Source organism: Terrapene carolina, unplaced genomic scaffold, assembly GCF_002925995.2.
Source record: "Terrapene carolina triunguis isolate 2854851 unplaced genomic scaffold, T_m_triunguis-2.0 Scaffold33956, whole genome shotgun sequence".
Classification (NCBI taxonomy): Eukaryota; Metazoa; Chordata; order Testudines; family Emydidae; genus Terrapene; species Terrapene triunguis.
The window spans coordinates 548,260-565,223 of record NW_020698307.1 but is presented as its reverse complement, the minus strand read 5'-3'; the positions used below and the strand labels follow the sequence as shown (position 1 = coordinate 565,223).

At 56.4% G+C, this 16,964-nt stretch overlaps 1 protein-coding gene across 1 annotated transcript in view; it reads left to right on the top strand.

The window, feature by feature from the left end:
• LOC112125719 (butyrophilin subfamily 1 member A1-like) overlaps positions 1 to 16,348 on the top strand; it is a 48,395-nt gene extending 32,047 nt beyond the window's left edge. Inside the window, exons 8-11 of the mRNA XM_026663839.1 lie at positions 63 to 83; positions 1,271 to 1,276; positions 1,373 to 1,399; positions 15,801 to 16,348. Coding sequence (XP_026519624.1) covers positions 63 to 83; positions 1,271 to 1,276; positions 1,373 to 1,399; positions 15,801 to 16,348 — 602 coding nt within the window. The remainder of the gene's footprint in view (positions 1 to 62; positions 84 to 1,270; positions 1,277 to 1,372; positions 1,400 to 15,800) is intronic.
• The last annotated feature ends 616 nt before the right edge of the window (positions 16,349 to 16,964 follow it).

Genomic DNA, 16,964 nt, shown 5'->3' with positions numbered 1-16,964 from the left:
TTGACTATTGCCCATTAAGTTTTGAGACTCAACATTAACTCCTGATGTCTTTGACTTTCCAGTGGAATACGAGGCAGCGAAAGGTAAGGGCATTTTTACTAGTTTTGATTATGCTTTAAATTGGAAAAGGAACACTCAGAGCTGTGTGTGCAAAGACGTGTTAGTGTAAAAAATTCATGTGTTACCGAGACAGGTAACGTACACGACAAGGGGAAATCCAGATCTTACCCAGACATAATGGATGGGAAATTTTTGGTATTGAAATATGAATATTAACAGTTTTATTTTTCACAACATCAACCCTTGGAAATACCCTTAAAAAGCAAACAAACAAACGTCACTTACTGACACCGGAGAGATCCTGTAATGAGAACAATGATTCTTTTATACCAATAGGGCCCAGCCCGGTGAGCTCTCCATGGATGTTCTCCCGCACCCATAGGTCTCCTTGGAGCAAGGATTGGGTCCTGTTGGCTTCCACACACAGCAACTGTAGGATCAGGCACATGGGTCTGATCCCACTGAAGCTGGCAGGAGTTGCAGGTGCTCAGCACCCCTTGGGGTCACCAGCATCACCCAGAGGATGGAGACACTTATGAAGGAAGAGTTCTTTGAGCAGCAGGCCCAGGTTCTCTGCTGTGCCAGGACCTGCTTGGGGTGGGGGCAGTGAGGGAGCTGGTTATGGCTCTCTGGTTCTCAGGCTGCCCCAGGGGTTGCTCTAATTCGCTCCAGCTGGCTGTGGTCCCTGAGAATTGGGGATGTCCCCTGCCCTGCCCCAGCACACCTCCTCCCAGCCCTGACACTCCCCCTACACCAGGATGGTCGAGGGGCAGTTGACACAGGAACCAGATATGCTGCCTTACCCTGGCTGGGCTCTCCCCACGGCAGGGGAATTCTCTGATGTCCAGGGCCTGGTTCCAGCTAGTCTGCATCATCCCTGCTCACAGTGATCGGAGCAGGGGAAAGAACTAGGCCCCTTATCACCAATGGCCCCATTCTGCCCCCCGACTCAAATGAGTGATCCCCACAGGTGCAGCCCCATTGATTTCTGGGGGGAGGGTTTGCAGGCTCAGATGCAATAAAGGAGAAATCATATCTATTGATTAGGAGCCCAATCCTGCTGTCCTTACTCAGGCAAAATTCCCACTGAAGCCAATGTAATGCGGGGTTAGAACTGGGCACTTTTGTTACTGAGAATCTCTCCTATTGATTCATTTATGTTCTTTTTTCCCTTTTCTCTCTCCTCTCATTCCCATGGACCCTCTGGCAGAACTGGGTAAGCTGTTTCTGGTTGTGTGGTTCGTTTTTCACAGTATGTGACTTGCTGAGTCTGCATTTCATTTGTGTAAATTCTCTTTTCTGATTATTTCAGGACTTGCCAGAGCCCAAGGATACGCAGGTAACTAACGCTGATACTGCTGCAGTCACTCTCATACCCATAGGTGTGCGCACAGGGTGTGTCGGGTGTGCCCAGGCACACCCTTAATGCCCAGGAGCCGGATCCGGCCCCTCAGGGCTTTGGATCCGGCCCACGGGATTTGCCCCCCGTGGTGCCGCAGGCCCCGCGCCGCTTTCAGAAGTGGCTGGCTTGCAGCACCACGTCCCTGAGGCCCCGGGGAGGGGGGTAGAGGGCTCCGTGCATTGCTCCAGGCACCACCACCCGCAGCTCCCATTGGCTGAGAACGGGGAACCACGGCCAATGGGAGCTTCGGAGGAGGTACCTGGAGGTGTGGCAAGGGCAGCGGTGGAGCAAAAGAACCTAAGCCGTGAGCCATTGTTGTTTATGTGGTGGGCCAGAATGACGAGGAGGAGGAGTTGGTGGCAGCGATCAGGACAGACTGGCAGGGCAAGGCTAGAGTCAGGAAGCCCAAATGCTCCTTCTGGGTTATTTCACACCCCTGCCACTGCCAGCCCTGCTTCCCTCCCCGCCCTTGCTGCCCCCAGCCCAGCGCAGTCTATGGCCATGGGGCCCTGGGCATGGCTGGGCTCTGGGCCATTCCACACCCTGGAGCCCTGAGCCTGTCGGGATCCTGAGCCTGTCTCCTCGATGCCTCATTCTAGGGAATCTCCAGCCCCTGGGGAGCCTCCTGTTCCCCCCCCCACCCAGCTGCCCCATCCTGGGCACGGTCCCAGGCCCTGAGTCACTCGCTGGCTGCTCCCGGCTGGCCAGGCCCAGGATGTCCAGCAGGGCCATTGGTGCTGTCACCGCGCTCGCTGCCAGAGCTCCCAGACCCAGCCCGGCCTGTTGTCCCAGCACTGACCCCTCCCCTGCAGCTGGGGACACGGCTGCTCTCAATGGCTGAGCCCCGTCTCTTTGCCGCTGCCTCTGCTGCTGCGCTCGCAGGCTCAGGTCCGTGCCAGGGCCAATGCGGCGCTGCTGGGGCTGCTCCTTCCCTCGGCACCTGGTTTCTCTGTGTCTGGGACAAATGGCGGGTGAGTAGGCAGGGACCTGCTCAGAGACACATGCCCTGTGCTGCATCCAGAGGGCAGAGACCAGCCAGGGCTGGGCAGCAAAGTGCCAACACGCTGGGATTAACCCTTTCCTTTCACCCACCCCAGCAGCCCCGAATGGTCAGTGCCACTTGACTGCCCGCGCTCTGACCCCAGGGACCCACGTCCGGCAGCTCGGGGGAGTCACTGGGTGAATGTGTGGGGCAGAGTAACAAGGGCTCCCTGTGCCCCAGGGTCCCCGTGTGCAATGGGGAAGGCCCCGCACAGTAGGGTTACCATATCTGAACTTTCAAAAAAGAGGACAGTCCATTGGGGGGGGGTAGCCCCGCCCCCTAGCCACTCCCTCCCACTTCCCGCACCCTGACTGCCCCCCACAGACCCCCCAACCCATCCAACCCCCCATGCTCCTTGTCCCCTGATCGCCCCCTCCCAGGACCCCTGCCCCTAACCACCCCCTGGGACCCCACCCCCTATCTAAGCCTCCCTTCTCCTTGTCCCCAACTGCCCCCTCCTGAGACCCCCCTCACCCTAACTGCCCCCCTAGAAACCCACTCCCTACCTGTCCCCTGACTGTTCTGACCCTTCTCCACACCCCCGCCCCATCCCCAGGACTCCCACGCCTATCCAACCGCTGCCTGTCCCCTGACTGCCCCCCCCAATCTCCGACACATCTAACCCCCCCGCTCCCTGTCCCTAACTGTCCCAACCCCTCTCCACACCCCTGCCCCCTGACAGCCCCCCCGAACTCCCGACCCATCCAACCTCCCCCCCGCTCCCTGTCCCCTGACTGCCCCCTTTCTCCAACTCCCCGGCCCCCTTACTGTGCCGCTCGGCTTAGAGCAGGTGTCTGGCTCCGCGACCCAAGGAGCGCCCTGCCCCGCCCCGCCCGAGCGCTGCCAAGCGGCATGCTGAGGCTGTGGAGGACGGGGGAAGCGGGGGAGGGGCTTTGGCCGCCGCTGCCAGCCCCACTGCCGCCGCCGCGTTCCTTCACAGGCGCACAGCCCCGCACCCCAGCGCTGCCGGGCGGCGTGCTAAGGCTGCAGGGGATGGAGGGAGCCGGGAAGGGGCTTTGGCTGCCGAGGCCCCAATGCGAGCGGCGCTTGGCTGCCCTGTCAGCTGCTTTTCGGTCGATAAATAGCCGACCGGGGGGAAATCCTGGACATTTTTAGAAATCCCCCCGGACGGCTATTTAAAGAGCGAAAAACTGGACATGTCCGGGGAAATCCGGAAGTATGGTAGCCCTACCGCACAGTCACACAGCCCTTAGGGGCTGGGCAGTGAGCGTTATTATTGATCTAGTACCCACAAGTGAGCCAGGCGCTGCAGAGACAGAACAAGGGGCTGCCAGCCCCTAATGGCTCCTGGTCTGAGTGCAGACAAGGCCTCGCAAGGGGAGCAGCAAACACTGAGATGGTGCAAGGATTCCAGTGCACCCTTGGGCCTGTCTGGCTGGGTCTGACAGAGTATTGTAGTGACCCTGCTGGCTCCGTGCTGGGCCCTGGGTCACCCCCAGTTCAATATCCAGCTATCAGGTGGCTCAGGGCAGGGCAGGGACAACCAGAGGGCAGGGGCAGCAGGCTCAGATACAGCTGGAGGCTGCAGGGAAGAGGGAACAGCCGGGGAGCTGGGATGGGGAGGCCAGGAGTTAGGTGGGAGGCACCACCCTGTGCTCAGTTGCTCCAGGTTCTCACTCAGGGATGCAGGCTCCATTGGGCCCAAGCTGACAGACTGGAGAGAGCGAGGCTCTGTCTGCCTGGGGAACGGGCAGCAGTTCTTGTTAAATGGGGGCCAGTTGTGCAGACTCATCATGGGGTGGCACCACCAAGTTCCCCCTCAGCTGGCTCTGGGTGGCCCTGCAACTGCCCTGCCTCAGTTTACTCTTTTCAGCCCTCCTTAAACTGCTCCCCACAGTCCAAAAGCTCTAAGACAAAAGTCCCCTGCTAGAGTCCACACTGAGTCCCAGTAAACCCCAAAATAAAATATTTTCCTTCACTCTGCTCCAGCCTCTGGCTCTAACTTAAGGTCCTCACTCTCCTCGAGTCAGGAGCCCCCAGCCCTTCTTCCTGGAGCCAGGTTCAGTTCAGGCTGTACCTTTATAGAATCATAGAATCATAGAATATCAGGGTTGGAAGGGACCTCAAGAGGTCATCTAGTCCAACCCCCTGCTCAAAGCAGGACCAATTCCCAACTAAATCATCCCAGCCAGGGCTTTGTCAAGCCGGGCCTTAAAAACCTCCAAGGAAGGAGACTCCACCACCTCCCTAGGTAACGCATTCCAGTGCTTCACCACCCTCCTGGTGAAATAGTGTTTCCTAATATCCAACCTAGACCTCCCCCACTGCAACTTGAGACCATTGCTCCTTGTTCTGTCATCTGCCACCACTGAGAACAGCCGAGCTCCATCCTCTTTGGAACCCCCCTTCAGGTAGTTGAAGGCTGCTATCAAATCCCCCCTCATTCTTCTCTTCTGGAGACTAAACAATCCCAGTTCCCTCAGCCTCTCCTCATAAGTCATGTGCTCCAGCCCCCTAATCATTTTTGTTGCCCTCCGCTGGACTCTTTCCAATTTTTCCACATCCTTCTTGTAGTGTGGGGCCCAAAACTGGACACAGTATTCCAGATGAGGCCTCACCAATGTCGAATAAAGGGGAACGATCACGTTCCTCGATCTGCTGGCAATGCCCCTACTTATACAGCCCAAAATGCCGTTAGCCTTCTTGGCAACAAGAGCACACTGTTGACTCATATCCAGCTTCTCGTCCACTGTGACCCCTAGGTCCTTTTCTGCAGAACTGCTACCTAGCCATTCGGTCCCTAGTCTGTAGCAGTGCATGGGATTCTTCCGTCCTAAGTGCAGGACTCTGCACTTATCCTTGTTGAACCTCATCAGGTTTTTTTTGGCCCAATCCTCTAATTTATCTAGGTCCCTCTGTATCCGATCCCTACCCTCTAGCGTATCTACCACGCCTCCTAGTTTAGTGTCATCTGCAAACTTGCTGAGAGTGCAGTCCACACCATCCTCCAGATCATTAATAAAGATATTAAACAAAACCGGCCCCAGGACCGACCCTTGGGGCACTCCGCTTGAAACCGGCTGCCAACTAGACATGGAGCCATTGATCACTACCCGTTGAGCCCGACGATCTAGCCTGCTTTCTATCCACCTTACAGTCCATTCATCCAGCCCATACTTCTTTAACTTGGCGGCAAGAATACTGTGGGAGACCGTATCAAAAGCTTTGCTAAAGTCAAGGAATAACACATCCACTGCTTTCCCCTCATCCACAGAGCCAGTTATCTCATCATAGAAGGCAATTAGATTAGTCAGGCACGACTTCCCTTTGGTGAATCCATGCTGACTGTTCCTGATCACTTTCCTCTCCTCTAAGTGTTTCATAATTGATTCCTTGAGGACCTGTTCCATGATTTTTCCAGGGACTGAGGTGAGGCTCACTGGCCTGTAGTTCCCCGGATCCTCCTTCTTCCCTTTTTTAAAGATGGGCACTACATTAGCCTTTTTCCAGTCATCCGGGACCTCCCCCGATCGCCATGAGTTTTCAAAAATAATGGCTAATGGCTCTGCAATCTCATCCGCCAACTCCTTTAGCACCCTCGGATGCAGCGCATCTGGCCCCATGGACTTGTGCACGTCCAGTTTTTCTAAATAGTCCCGAACCACTTCTTTCTCCACATAGGGCTGGTCACCTTCTCCCCATATTGTGCTGCCCAGTTCAGCAGTCTGGGAGCTGACCTTGTTCGTGAAGACAGAGGCAAAAAAAGCATTGAGTACATTAGCTTTTTCCACATCCTCGGTCACTAGGTATCCTCCCTCATTCAGTAAGGGGCCCACACTTTCCTTGACTTTCTTCTTGTTGCTAACATACCTGAAGAAACCCTTCTTGTTACTCTTAACATCTCTTGCTAGCTGCAACTCCAAGTGTGATTTGGCCTTCCTGATTTCATTCCTGCATGCCTGAGCAATAGTTTTATACTCCTCCCTGGTCATTTGTCCAATCTTCCACTTCTTGTAAGCTTCTTTTTTGCGTTTAAGATCAGCAAGGATTTCACTGTTTAGCCAAGCTGGTCGCCTGCCATATTTACTATTCTTTCTACACATTGGGATGGTTTGTTCCTGCAACCGCAATAAGGATTCTTTAAAATACAGCCAGCTCTCCTGGACCCCTTTGCCCTTCATGTTATTCTCCCAGGGGATCCTGCCCATCTGTTCCCTGAGGGAGTCAAAGTCTGCTTTTCTGAAGTCCAGGGTCCGTATTCTGCTGCTCTCCTTTCTTCCTTGTGTCAGGATCCTGAACTCGACCATCTCATGGTCACTGCCTCCCAGGTTCCCATCCACTTTTGCTTCCCCTACTAATTCTTCCCTGTTTGTGAGCAGCAGGTCAAGAAAAGCTCTGCCCCTAGTTGGTTCCTCCAGCACTTGCACCAGGAAATTGTCCCCTACACTTTCCAAAAACTTCCTGGATTGTCTGTGCACCGCTGTATTGCTCTCCCTGCATTGTTCCCTGCAGCCCTCACCTGCAAGCCTCTGTCCTCATACAGCTGCTGTTTCTATCAGTGTCATCTCTGGCAGCTCCTCCCCCTTAGAGGAGCTCCTCTCTCTAGGCGCACTCTTCCCGGATCCTTGCTCTGTGAGCTCTCCTGGGATCCCATCTCCTCAGCAGCTTCCTGTTTCTGGGATCCCTCCAGCTGAGCCCTGGTAACCCTTTATCAGGCTCATTAGCTGTTTAGCTGCCAACCAGCCACCTAGGGATTTCATTACTTCCAGGTGGGGCTGGGTTGGCTGGTTCTCCCTTACAGGAGCCTGTCACAGGTAGGCTGGTCCCTGACTCCCCTTAAAGGGCCGGCCCCCATGACGTCCCTTCCCCCGGTCTACCTAAAGGCAGGCTTGACCGTGGCTAACACTTGGTTATGTTCTGCAGCAGGGGGAACTTCCTGCCCTTCTGCCACAAGGAAACCTACAAGACCCTTGGCCATATTTTTATTCTCGTCACTGAATTGTGAAAAAATGAAGAGACCAGGAGTTGTGTTCCCCACAGTCCTGGGTAGCTCATGTGATGGGTAAAATCCCCCATAGTCTTCAGCATGGCGTAGTTCAGAACAACTTGTACTCTGTAAGTCAGGTCCTCTGGCTATAGCAGAAATAGGCAATAGCACCGGGCTTCCACCATTGCCCTCATGATGCTGTAACAGATATGCACTGGCTATAGAGCTTCCCCCAGAGTCAGATACACACCAGATGTGCTCATCACAAGGCCCTTTAATGCTCTGCCAGGTATGGCTGAGGTTAGCGTAAATAAGGTCTGTTACATACAGCCCCAGGTAGCTACAAGGTCCCTCAAACAGCTGCCTCCCAGGACACACTCACACACATGCCATTTGGAGTTCAGTTTGTCTTTCATTCAGATAGCTCTTTATTAGCATCTCTAATTATTACTGAGCACAGCTTTTTTTCCCTGCAGCCTTCAGTAAATGAGCTCTGGGAGCACATTTCAGATCCTCTTTTGTCCACGTGGCTGGGTGTAATGTTATCAGCTGGGAAAGTGCCTTTCTGCTCCTCCCCTTTTCCTGTAGGATGGACTCCATTTTAGTCCAGCTCTGGTTCGGGCTTTGTGTTGCTCTTTCAGGTCTCTGCGGGGAGAGGTCCCCAGTCTCTTCCTTTTCTATTTCAACTTCCTCTTGGACGTGTATTTTGATGGTGACTTTTCCCTCCAGCAGGTGGAATCCCCACCTCAGACAGTCCATCTTCCACATGATGGGCCTGTACCTCTGCACCCACCTCAGCGCTGTTCTTGTCTCCAGCCGGCTGGTATAGCTCCCTGCCCAGCTGCTCTGTTTTCTGGAGAAGCCGCGCCTGCTCTCTCTGACATATCATCTCTTTCCACGAGGCCTCTGGGCTCTCCTGCTTCGTATGTGTCTCAGAGTCGGGCTTCATTCCACACTCGATCTTAAGCTGGTTTTGGAGCTTAGTCAACGCCTTCTGCAACAACAAACACTGCTGTTCCCCGGTCACCTTCCAGTGCTGAGACGGGCTCCTTCCAGTGCTCCTGCTCCCGCTGGATGGCTTGGGCTGAGATCCAGTCCCTTGTCAGCGCATCTCCTCTAGCTCCTGCAGGGCCTCAGCCTTTGGGCCTGGAGGGTGCTCAGCTGTGCAAGGCCTTCTGCCCTGCTCCCCTCAACTGCAGCAACCTTTTCTTCTAGCTCTTCCCAGTCCATTAGTGGGTGGGTTTGTTGGGTAGCTGTAGAGGACACGGCAACTAGTGCAGCTTCCTTTGTAGCCAGCACCTCTGTATCTGTGCCTGTCGACATCCAGCCCTTCAGTGCGTGAGCCACTTGTTCCCCTAAAAAGCCTCCCAGGACACCCGCAGCATCACTGCACTCCCCTGTGTAAATGCAGCCTACTGGTAATTTATTGCTGGGCTCTCTCTTATCACACACACCAGAGCCCTCAGCCTGCACCTCTGCCCCCTCCTGAGCCCTCAGCTTTAGTCTGTCTAGTTCTTTAACTTATTCCAGGAGCTGTTCCTTCTCCTCTATTAGGAAACGTCCACATTTGATCTAAGAGGTGTGATTCCCAGCTCATGTAGACGTAACTGAGCTAGCACCTAAAAATAGCCATGTGACCAGGGTACCACAGGTGGCAGCTTCAGATACTGCCTGAGTCCAAACTTGCCCAGCCCCCCTTGGTACATACTCAGGCAGCTGGCCCGAGCTGCCCTTCCTAGCCGGGCTACACTGCTACCTTCAGTGTGCTAGCCTGAGCAGAGTAAGTGCAGGTACATTTACATGAGCTGGGAATCGCACCTCCCAACTCAGTTGCAGACACCCTCTGTTTCACGTTCTCCAGGTTTCTTCCTTCTAACCGGTGTGGCAGGCTCCTGTGTCCCAGCAAACCCTGCTGTAGTTTCCCAGGCACACCACTCACATACTGCAGCCTTTTCTGGGCCCCTCCTTTGCAAGGCCTAGGGCTTGTTCAAGCCCTTTCAGTTTTGGCTCCGGGGTGACTTTAGTCTTGCATGGTTCATTTTCTACCTTGGCTGCCTGCAGCTTGGCTGCCTTGAGACTGTTGTTCTCCATCTCCCTGTTGCTTTGCACCTCCAATGGCTGAACTATTCCAGTCTCCAGGTGCTGCTTCTCCTCTAGGGCCCAGGCTCCTTGACCAGGGGTACTGGCAATTCCAACTGCCGCTTCCTCCCTATGAGATGGTGCCTGGCGCTTGTTACATTCAGCAGCTGTGAGTTTCTCCTGCATTTGAATAATCTCATCAGTCCTTGCTCATGTCAGTGCTGGAGCTTAATCTTCAACGGCTGGGCTTCTTGGGAGCTAGAGCAGAATTTTTTCTGCCGAACACCCTGTTTCTTTTTCAGTGCCTTGACCTGTTTGCTCTCCATAGCCACAATCTGGTGGCTTCTCCCCTGCTCTGCGAGTAGCTCCTTCTGCCTGTCTTCTGGTCACTGGGCTTGCTCCTGTTGCTTGGCCAGTTTCAGTAAGAAAACCCGCACCTGGGCCTGAAAACTACTAGCTGTTCAATAGCCCTGTCAGAGCTCTTGTTACACCCCTCTCCTGGGACCACCAGAAATGCTGAATCACTTTTAGCTTCTGCCTTGGCTCCCCTGGCCCAGAGAGCCGGCTGTCCACTAGAGCTGCTGATTGGATCATTTTCCAAGGGAGTCCTTTCAGGCTCCTGGAGGAAGCTACTCAAACACCCCCAGTTCCCAAGCTTTGAATCTGGGAGTGAGGCTAAGGTATTTCTGGTAAGCAGAGGGACGTCTGAAACCCATGGCTGGCCTCTCCCTCTGAAGCTCATACCCCAGGGCCTGCTTTCTTAGCAACCCATTTTACCCAGTACTAGAAACTCTCACTGCCCCATAGCAACATCCCCAATCCCCTCTGTCCAAAATCCAAAGTTCTTGTAGGGCAGCATCTTTTTCCGTGTCCCTTTTCCATGTAATCAAAACAAATTAACTCTGGAGGGGGAACTCTTCCCAGCCCCAATGGGGTTTCCACAGTCCTGGGCCTGACCTCCCCATGGCAGGGTGTCTTTAATAACCTGGGATTCCCCTGTTCTCTGAGTGTTCTGGGAAACCAGGCCAGTCTCCCCGTCCTTGCTCCTGGAGGCAGCCCCATCTTATGTGCCCATCCTGCCCACAGTCTGTGCACAGCATTGAACCAGCCCTGTCTGCGGTGGGTCAGGGTGACTCTTTCCAGTCACTGGCCCTCCTCAGCGCGTTGCTGTGGGTGCCTGGGCACTTCCAGCAATGGGAGCTGGAACACCCTTGGCTGTTGTTGGCCCTCCAGACGCCAGCTTGGGAGAGTGAATGTCCCTCCGGCATGGAAGGTGTCTGTGCCATGCTGCTCTGTCAGCCCTCCTGGGCTAGTCTCAGAGCCGGGGTGACAGACGTCGGCTTGTGGGATTTGTGCTACAGCATTAAACACAGCTGTGTAGATGTTGTGTCTGGGGCTGGAGCCTGGGTTTGAAGCCCCCACTTACTCCCTGCGCTTCAAAGCCCCATCTCCAGCCTGAGCCAGAAGGTCTGTATGGCTCTTTTTAGCACCATAGCAGGAGCCCCACAAATCTCAGTCTGTTGTCCCGGCTCTGGGACTTGCTGCCGCAGACTGTGTAGATCAGTGGTTCTTAACCTGGGGTCCACGCACCCTCTGGGGGTGCGAGATGCCCTTTCTGGGGGTACAAAATATGCCAGATTTTTTAAGACGGTAAATCATTGAAAACACAAAGTAAGTACAGGCACGTAAGTACAACTACTTTGTTTCATCAAACCTATATATTTATTAACATTATAGATTTTTTAACGATTACTGTAATATACAAACAAAAAATATATGTAGGTTTAAAGAACTGACCTACTTCAACGATTTTTGATAAGGGGTGCGAGAACATATTTTGAGAACCAAAGGGGTCAGGCTGCAGTAAAGGTTACGAACCACTGGTGTAGATGAACCCAAAGTGTCTCCAGAGTCTTGGTGTGAAAGTTCCCAGCCTGTCTGACCCAGGGCTGGTTAATGAGAGTGAGGGGGGTGGCTGGTGCTGTTGTTAGATGGAGACACCTGAACCCCTGGGGCTCTGAGACAGTCTCTGGGACCATTATCTGCTCTGGGAGACGCCCAGGTGCAGCTGCAGAGGGTCTGTGCCACTCGCAGAGTCCATGAGACAAATCGCTCTGAGCAGAGAGTTCAGGCTGGAGCCGAGACTCCATTTTCAGCCTGATTTTTGGGGTGAGATCAGGAGCGGGGCGGGGGGGGGGGATTTTCCTACCCAGGGCAAATTTAACAGCAGCTCTGGGGTGTTTCATAGCTGATGTCCTGAGCCTGTAACTCTGTGTTGCTGTGGATGTTGACAGTCACTCATTGCAAGTCACTGGGGTTTGGGCTCCTAAGTTGTTCAGCCAGGTTTGAAGTGGAGCTGGGTGAAATGTTTTGGACAAATAGTTTATTTGCTGCAAAATATTATTTTGGATCGACTGAAACTTTGCAAATCCATGTTGAGTTTGCTGAATAGTTTGAATGAACAGAAGAAGGTGCCACTGCTTCCCTTCTAGCCTTTAGCCCAGTGGCTGGGCCGTCAGCTGGGAGCCCCAGGTTCAATCCCACCGTGATATGTGGGGCAGGAATTGGAATGGGGGTCTCCCCCCCCCCCCCAGGTGAGGGCTGGAACCGCTGGGCTCCGGGTGTCTGACGTGAGGCTCCCTCAATCTCTCCTGCTGAATCTAAACACTGCCATGGGCCCTCGGCCAGAGCGTGGGAGTGAGAATGACTCTGCAGCCCGGTGTGTCAGGCCCCACCTGGAAGCCCAGAGTCCAGCTCCCCTGCTCCAGTGACCCTGTAATTATTGATCCATAACCCCAGTGAGGGGAGGGGATACGGACCCTGGCACAGCAGTGTCTCAGGCATGTTGGTGTCCCCGTGCAAAACCCTAGTGCAGACGCGCTGTGCTGGTGTGAGCTGGGACTGGCCCCGGTGCAGATTCTCCCAGATGGCGGGGGCAGGAAGTGGGGAAATGCCCCCTCCCTCCCCACTGCCCCGGCCTCATTAGTAATGGCCCCTGTTCCCCCATTACCCAGTTACACCTCCAAGCATCCCCGCACTGCCCATCCCCCCACTGTCCTGCCCCCACACAGGAGCCAAGCCCAGATCCACTTCCCATGGCCTGGGGGAGGGGCTGGGCTGCGCGAGGGGAGGGGCCGGCGGTGGGGTTTGCCTGGCTGGAAGGTGGTGCCCGTGGGACCGGCCGGCATGGAGAGTCCCAGCTCCACCCCTGGGGCAGGGCTGCCTGGCCAGTGTGTGTGGGGATGGCACCGACCTGCTCTTAGTAACAAACCAACCACACATGGCCCCAAAGCAACAGAGATGCAGGCCTCCCCCTTCACTCCTCTGCCCCCTGGCACCTGCCAATCTGCTCATCGCCCTCCGGCCCCTAGCTCCTGCCCCTCCCTTCCCCTTCCCTCAACCTCTGTGCCCACCTGGCCCCTGCTTCTATCCTCCATGACTCCACTTTGCCCCACCCCTTCCCTTCACTCCCTTTCTGCTCCCATCGTCCCCTCTCCACCCACTTCGTCACATGCCCCTGCCCTCCACCTACCTCTGCCCCCCCTGGAGCCCACCCCCCTTCCTACCCTGCCCTCCTGGGCTGGCCCCTGCCCCCTCTTCCAAACACTCTGCACCTGGTGCCCACCCATCACTTCGCTCTCCCCTCACCCCCCTCTGCCCCAGTACCCCATCTTTCACCCTCCTCTGTTGTCCTGGGTCCTGCTCTTCTCACTCCCCTCAGCGCTCCTGGCACATGCCCCCTCCCAATCCTCTCTGCCCCCCTGGCACCCACCCCTTCTTTCGCCCCCCTTTGCCCCCCCTCCTCTAGCCCCACTCTGACCCTCTGGCTCCTGCCCCTTCCCAACCCCCTCTCCTAATACCCTCTACCCACCTGCTCTGCCTCTCTCCTCACCCCCTCTCTGCCCCCTGGTGCCCACCCCTCCCCCCTCAGCCCTTCTTGTGTCTGCCCCTCTGCTCACCCCCCTCAGTCCCACTGTCACCTGCCTCTCCCCTTGCCCCCTTCCTCCCTGGTGCCCCCCCCCACACCATCCTCTGCCCCCATCACCCATGACTTCCCCCATTCCCTGCCTTCCTGGTGCCTACTGCTGCTTTCACACCATCCTGCTCCTACTACCCACTGCTCCCCTCCCCCTGCCCCTTAGGAACCCACCTCTTGCCCCTTGTTGGCCATAGTGCCTGCCCCTTTCCATGCCGCACCACTGCCCCCATGACGCCTGCCCCTCCCCCTGCCCCATTGCTGCCTGCCCATCTGCTCATCCCCTCTACCCCCTGACTTTCACCCCTCCCCTCGTGCCCCTCTACCCCCTGGCACCCACCCCTTCCCTTGCCCTCCCACCCTGTGATGACCACCCTTTCCTCACCCTTCATTTCCCCTGGTGCTGACCCAACCCATGCCACACCACTGCCCCCCGTGCCCACCTCTCCCCCACTCTGTCCTGCCAATGTCTGTCCCTGACCCCATCCCACCCCTCACCCTCTGGCACAAGCCCCTTCCCTTGCCCCCTACCCCTGGGTGCCTGCCCCTTCCCTTGTACCTCCTCCCCCTGCCACCTTCCCCTTAGTTCTCCCCCCGCCCCTCCTGTCACCCCCTCTGCCTCCCTGACACCTGCACCCCTCACCCCCTCTAGTGCCCTGGTACCAGCACCTCTGTTCACTCTTCCTCTGCCCCCCTGAGGCCCATCTCTACCCTCGCCCCCATCTGCCTCCATGGTGCCCGCCCCTTCCCTTGCCCCCTTGGCCTGCCTGGTGCAAACCCCTTCCCTTGATCCACTTTGGGCCCCCTCGTGTCAGACCTTCCTCCCCCCCCATCTCTGTCCCCCTGGTGCCCATATCTGGTGCCCCCCTAGGGCCCGTCCTTCTCCACACCCCACTTTCTACCCCCTCTGTGCACCTGTTCCCTTCCCAAACTCTGCCCCCTGGTGCCCACCCCTCTCCTGTCTCTCCTCCTCACATCTGCCCCTCTGCTCAGCCCCTGCATCCCTCCTGGTGACTAACCCTTCCCTCACCCCCCCCAGCACCCACCCCTACCATCATGCCCCTCTCCCCCTTGATGCCTGCCCCTTCTCTTGGTCCCCTGTTTCCCCCTGGGGTCTGCCCCACTCCTTGCCCCCACAATGTCCCTCTGGCACCTGTCCTACCCCTCACCCCTCTTTCTCCCCTTGTCACCTGCGCAGGGCTGGTGCAAGGAAGTTTTGCACCCTAGGCGAAACTTCCACCTTGCGCCACCCCCCCACCCGGCGAGCCCATCCCCTCTGTGGCAGCTAACCCCGCCCGGGGAGCCCGCCCCAGCTCACCTCCGCTCCGCCTCCTCCGCTGAGCACACCGGCACCGCTCTAATTCTCCTCCCTTCCCAGGCTTGTGGTGCCGATTGGAGGAGAATTAGAGCGGGGGCTGTGTGCTCAGCGGAGGAGGCAGAGTGGAGGTGATCTGGGGAGGGGAGCGGTACCCCTGTGCACCCCCGCCTGTTACTGCGGGCGGCCCTCCCCGTGCTCCCCCCCCCCCCCCCCCAGCTCCCCTCCACTCCACCTCCTCGCCTGAGCGGGCTTTTAGGCGCCCTCAACCACTAGGCGCCCTAGGCGGCTGCCTAGTTCGCCTAGTGGTTGCACCGGCCCTGCACCTGCGCCTTCTCCCTCCCCCTCCTTTTCTCCTGGTGCCAGCCCCTCCTTCTATTCCCCCTCTGCCTTCCCAGTACCTGCCCCATTCCTCCTCCCTGCCCCATTGGAGCTCCCCCTATTCCCTCACACCCCTGTGCTCCTGGTGCCCGACCCTTCCCTTGCTTCCCTGTGCCCCTGGGGTCCATCCCCTTCTTCTGCCCTGGCACCCACCCCTCCCCTCACCCCCTGGAAACTGCTCTTCCTGCCCCTGTCCTCCTGGTGCCCACCCCTTCCTTTGTCCCCGCCTTGCACTTGTGTCTGCCCCTCCCCTCCCTTTGCCCCACCCCTCACCCCCTGCAGCCCCTTCGAACCTGCCCCTCTTCAGCCCCCCTCTGCCCTCCTGGTGCCGGCTCCTCTTGCCCCCCCCATTGCCCTTGTGCCTGCCCCTCTCTGCCCCTTCCCCCCCTCTGCCCCATCACTCCTCTCCCCTCCCCTCCCCCACTGACACCTTCGCACCCCCTCCCCCAGCCTCTGCCATTTCCTCACAGGCAGACGGGCCCTGACTCCCCTCAGGCAACAACCTCCCCCGCACACAGCGATTAACGGGGACGCGGGTTAATTTCCCTTTGATCCCAATGACCAGCCCCTGCCCTGACTCTGTGACTCTCTCCCCAGGGGACATAACTCTGGATCCAGACACGGCTCATCCCGAACTCGTCCTGTCTGAGGATCGGAAACGTGTGAGATGCGGAGACACACGCCAGGATCTGCCCGACAATCCTGAGCGATTTGATAAATATCCTGAAGTTCTGGGCGCTGAGGGGTTCGCGGGCGGGAGGCATTACTGGGAGGTGGAGGTGGGAGACAAGACTGGATGGACTCTGGGGGTTTGTAGGGAATCTGTGAGCAGGAAGGGGGAGAGCACATATTCACCTGGGAAGGGATACTGGGCCGTGTGGCTGAGGGATGGGGGATACAAGGCCCTCACCTCCCCCTCGACCCCCCTCCCCGTGAGTGTCAGGCCCAGCCGGGTGGGGATTTTCCTGGACTATGAGGCGGGCGAGGTCTCATTTTACAATATGACTGACAGGTCCCATCTCTTCACTTTCACTGGCACCTTCTCCGGGACGCTCCGCCCTTATTTCAGTCCCTGTAACAACGCTGGGGGTACAAACCCGGCTCCCCTGATAATCTGCCGGGCCGGAGGAAATCTCTGTCCCTGACAGTGACCCTGCAGCACAGACTGGCCCCTCCCAGCGCTGCTGCTCTTCCCGGCCCCCTGTGGTGGAGGCCGGTTACTGCAGGTAACTGGATTTTTTGTGCTGACCAGATGCTGCCAGTTTCCCCTTTCAGCTGGAGTAGAAAACCGGACACCTGGCAACCCCAGCCCAGGCTGGGTGAATGGGACCCACTTGCTGGAAGGAGCCAGACAGCTTCCCCCCCCCCCCCCCCCGGCACAGGACAAAGAAATACTGCCAGACAACTGGTGGTTTTTGCTGCTCACCTTTCCTGTCTCCTGCCCCAGGGGTAGCAGATGGTGACGGATGGGGATCATTCACTCCTGTCAGAATTTTCTACCCCGGTGAAATCTCAATGTAAAATATGAAAAAAAGAAAAGAAAAGATTATTCTAAATTAGAAAATGATGTTATTGTAAACAAAAACATTTTCATTTACATTTCAACAGTATTTCAGAAACAAGCATCTAAACATATTTTTAGAAATTTAATTGTTTACATTTATTTTTTGATTCTTCCTTCAAATCTATATTGAGGTTTAACTTCTCTACATAGCCTCATTTGTATTTCAACTGTGTCATTTCAGGAAATCCAAAATATTT